General features: G+C 55.9%; 2 protein-coding genes across 2 annotated transcripts in view; both read right to left on the bottom strand.

Annotated features, from left to right (window-relative positions):
* The window catches only part of PTSG_02617 (uncharacterized protein), a gene marked incomplete at both ends in the record, with an annotated part of 13,611 nt that extends 13,430 nt beyond the window's left edge, over positions 1 to 181 (bottom strand). The window contains one exon of the mRNA XM_004996057.1: positions 80 to 181. Within this exon, the coding sequence (XP_004996114.1) occupies positions 80 to 181 (102 nt within the window). The remainder of the gene's footprint in view (positions 1 to 79) is intronic.
* A 309-nt stretch (positions 182 to 490) lies between these two features.
* The window catches only part of PTSG_02616 (uncharacterized protein), a 4,202-nt gene continuing 2,192 nt past the window's right edge, over positions 491 to 2,500 (bottom strand). The window contains exons 6-10 of the mRNA XM_004996056.1: positions 2,287 to 2,356; positions 1,868 to 2,029; positions 1,501 to 1,606; positions 1,138 to 1,262; positions 491 to 910 (exon numbers count right to left, since the gene is read on the bottom strand). Of these exons, the coding sequence (XP_004996113.1) occupies positions 749 to 910; positions 1,138 to 1,262; positions 1,501 to 1,606; positions 1,868 to 2,029; positions 2,287 to 2,356 (625 nt within the window). The 3' untranslated portion in view covers positions 491 to 748. The remainder of the gene's footprint in view (positions 911 to 1,137; positions 1,263 to 1,500; positions 1,607 to 1,867; positions 2,030 to 2,286; positions 2,357 to 2,500) is intronic.

The raw sequence follows: 2,500 nt of genomic DNA, 5'->3' as shown, positions 1-2,500 counted from the left end.
CAGCGGTAGGCAGCACACAACAACAAGCAAGCCGTCACATCACGCTGCAGGGGCACATGTCTTGATGAGCGCATCGTACCAGATGAAAGCCACGTAGCCGGGTCTGCTGCACTGCTTTGTCGCCGTTGCTACCACTGTTGCCGCTGTTGTTGCGCTTGCGACGGCTGGCCTTGGACGGCATGCTCACCGATCACGCGTCACTCTTCCTGTTACTGCCGGTGTCGTCTGTCGCTGCTGTTGCTGCTGTAGCGGTGGTGTTGGCGGATCAGCAGCTGCAGCAACTGTGTTGTAACTGGTGTTGCTGTTGCTTCTTCTTCTTCTGATTTGTTGGCGCGATGGCATAACTTTTTGTGCTGTCTGTGTGTGTGTGTGTGTGTGTGTGTGTGTGTGTGTGTGTGTGTGTGTGTGTGTGTGTGTGTGTGTGTGTGGCTGAAAACATGAGCCTGCTCCGCTCCCTTCACACCCATTGTTCGCTACAGTGCACCCTTGTTGCTCTGCCATCATACTGTAATGGAGGCGGACAGTTAGATTCTCTGGTTAACACTCACCCCTGCATTTCCCTTCCTCACCGTCAACCCACCAACCCACCAACCAACCAACCAACCAACCAACCCACCAACCAACCAACTACCCTTCAACGCCGACCACACCCACTCATGCCACCTCATCCCTTCTCCTTCATCCCCTCCCTCCACGTATCCCATCCCATCCGACTTCATACCACCATCACGTGGCGTGAACACCACGGCTACACGTTTGACGCGGGCTTGACAGCGCCGTATTCGCCGTCCTTTGGCGGCGCGGGTTCAGACAGCAGCGAGGGCGCCTGGCCCGTCAGCAGTGCCGTGTGCTCGCCCGTCTTGTCCAGCGTTCGTCGCTGCGCAAGCTTTCCGTCGATCGTGTAGATGGTCTGATGGGATGTGGAGGGAAGTGCGAGGGGGGCAGAGGTGGAAGGGAGGGTTGGTTTGTTTGTCGCGTGGGATGATGTGAGCGCGGTGGGTGGACGTGGAGACACGGAGGACAGCGGAAGTGAAAGAGCAGCAACACGAGCGACGAGCAACCAACACACATTAGCCGCCCTCACGTGCATGCAAGCAAGCAAACAGCCAAGCAATGAAGCGAGCCGGTGGTGTGTACCTGCACGTGGTCGAAGACGGTGTGTGCAACGTCGCGGACGTCGAGGAGCTGGACAACGGCGCGGCGGAAGGAGAGCTGCGCATCGCCCCGGTCACTCGCAGTCAGGTGCTCCTTGTACGAGAACACTGCGAGAAGAGAGCGAGAGAGAGAAAGGGGGGGGGGTGACGGTGGTGAATACAACAACAGGGGGAGGGGAATGCGTTCAGAGCCTGTCAGCAGCGCTCTTACACACACACACATCATCATCATCATCATCATCATCATCATCATCATCATCATCATCATCATCATCATCATCATCATCATCATCATCATCATCATCATCATCATCATCATCATCATCATCATCACGTTCTGCCTGACCGTATCTGTGTGCGATGGCTGCGAGGAACATCTCGATGCAGACGAGAAAGTCCTGGATGCCGGCAGCCACGCTCTCCTGCGTGTAGTACGTCCACGTCGAGCTCTCCTGATTCGGTGAAGGGCGTGGGTTGGAGGAGGACAAGGGTGTGTGTGTGAGGATAAGGGGGTTGAGTGTGAGGGAAGGGGCAGAGTGAGGACGACATGCGCATTTTTTTGGTCTTGTGCATGGGCCACATCCATACAGACACAGACACACACACACACACAGACAGACAGACAGACACAGACACATACAGACACATACACACACAGACACACAGACGCACACAGACACATACACACACAGACACACGATCCCCTCAGGCACCTTGATGACATCAGCCTTGACAAGGATGGCAATGAAGACGGACTGCCAGAAGGAGAAGAAGATGACGGCCTTGATGGTCAGAAACTTGGGCAGCGGGCGCATGGGCTTCAAATCAGGTTTGAACGCGTAATAGAACAGAATCAGGCAGTACATCGCCCACGCCTGGCATTGTTGGGGGGGGGGGGGTTTGAAGAGGAGAAGGGGAGGAGGGCGAGTGGGGAGGAGGGGAGGGGGTGAGCATGCGAGAGTAAACACAAGGACAGGGAGTGAGTGAGTGCGAGATAGTGTGTGTGTGTGTGTGTGTGTTCGTTTGTCCATGTTTGCATGGCATCATCTTGGAATGTCGATGAGAGTTGTTTCGACGGGTGTAGTGCTGTGCCCACGCAGCCACGCCACAAGTATCAGCCGTTGGCTCTGACCTGGGACAGACTGTTGAAGATGGCAACCCAGACGAACGCCTTGTCAAGCGCCAACTCGCCGTCCCCGTATCTGCAGCGGCGACAGATGAGGCGGAGGGGGAGGGTGTGTGTGTGTGGATGAGGATTATGGTGGTGAGAAGGGGGCGGGCATCATGGAGATGAAACAGATGGGGAGGATGATGAGGATGCAACACACACACACACACACACACAC

Source organism: Salpingoeca rosetta, assembly GCF_000188695.1.
Source record: "Salpingoeca rosetta unplaced genomic scaffold supercont1.6, whole genome shotgun sequence".
Classification (NCBI taxonomy): domain Eukaryota; class Choanoflagellata; order Craspedida; family Salpingoecidae; genus Salpingoeca; species Salpingoeca rosetta.
This window is presented reverse-complemented; position numbering and strand designations above follow the sequence as displayed.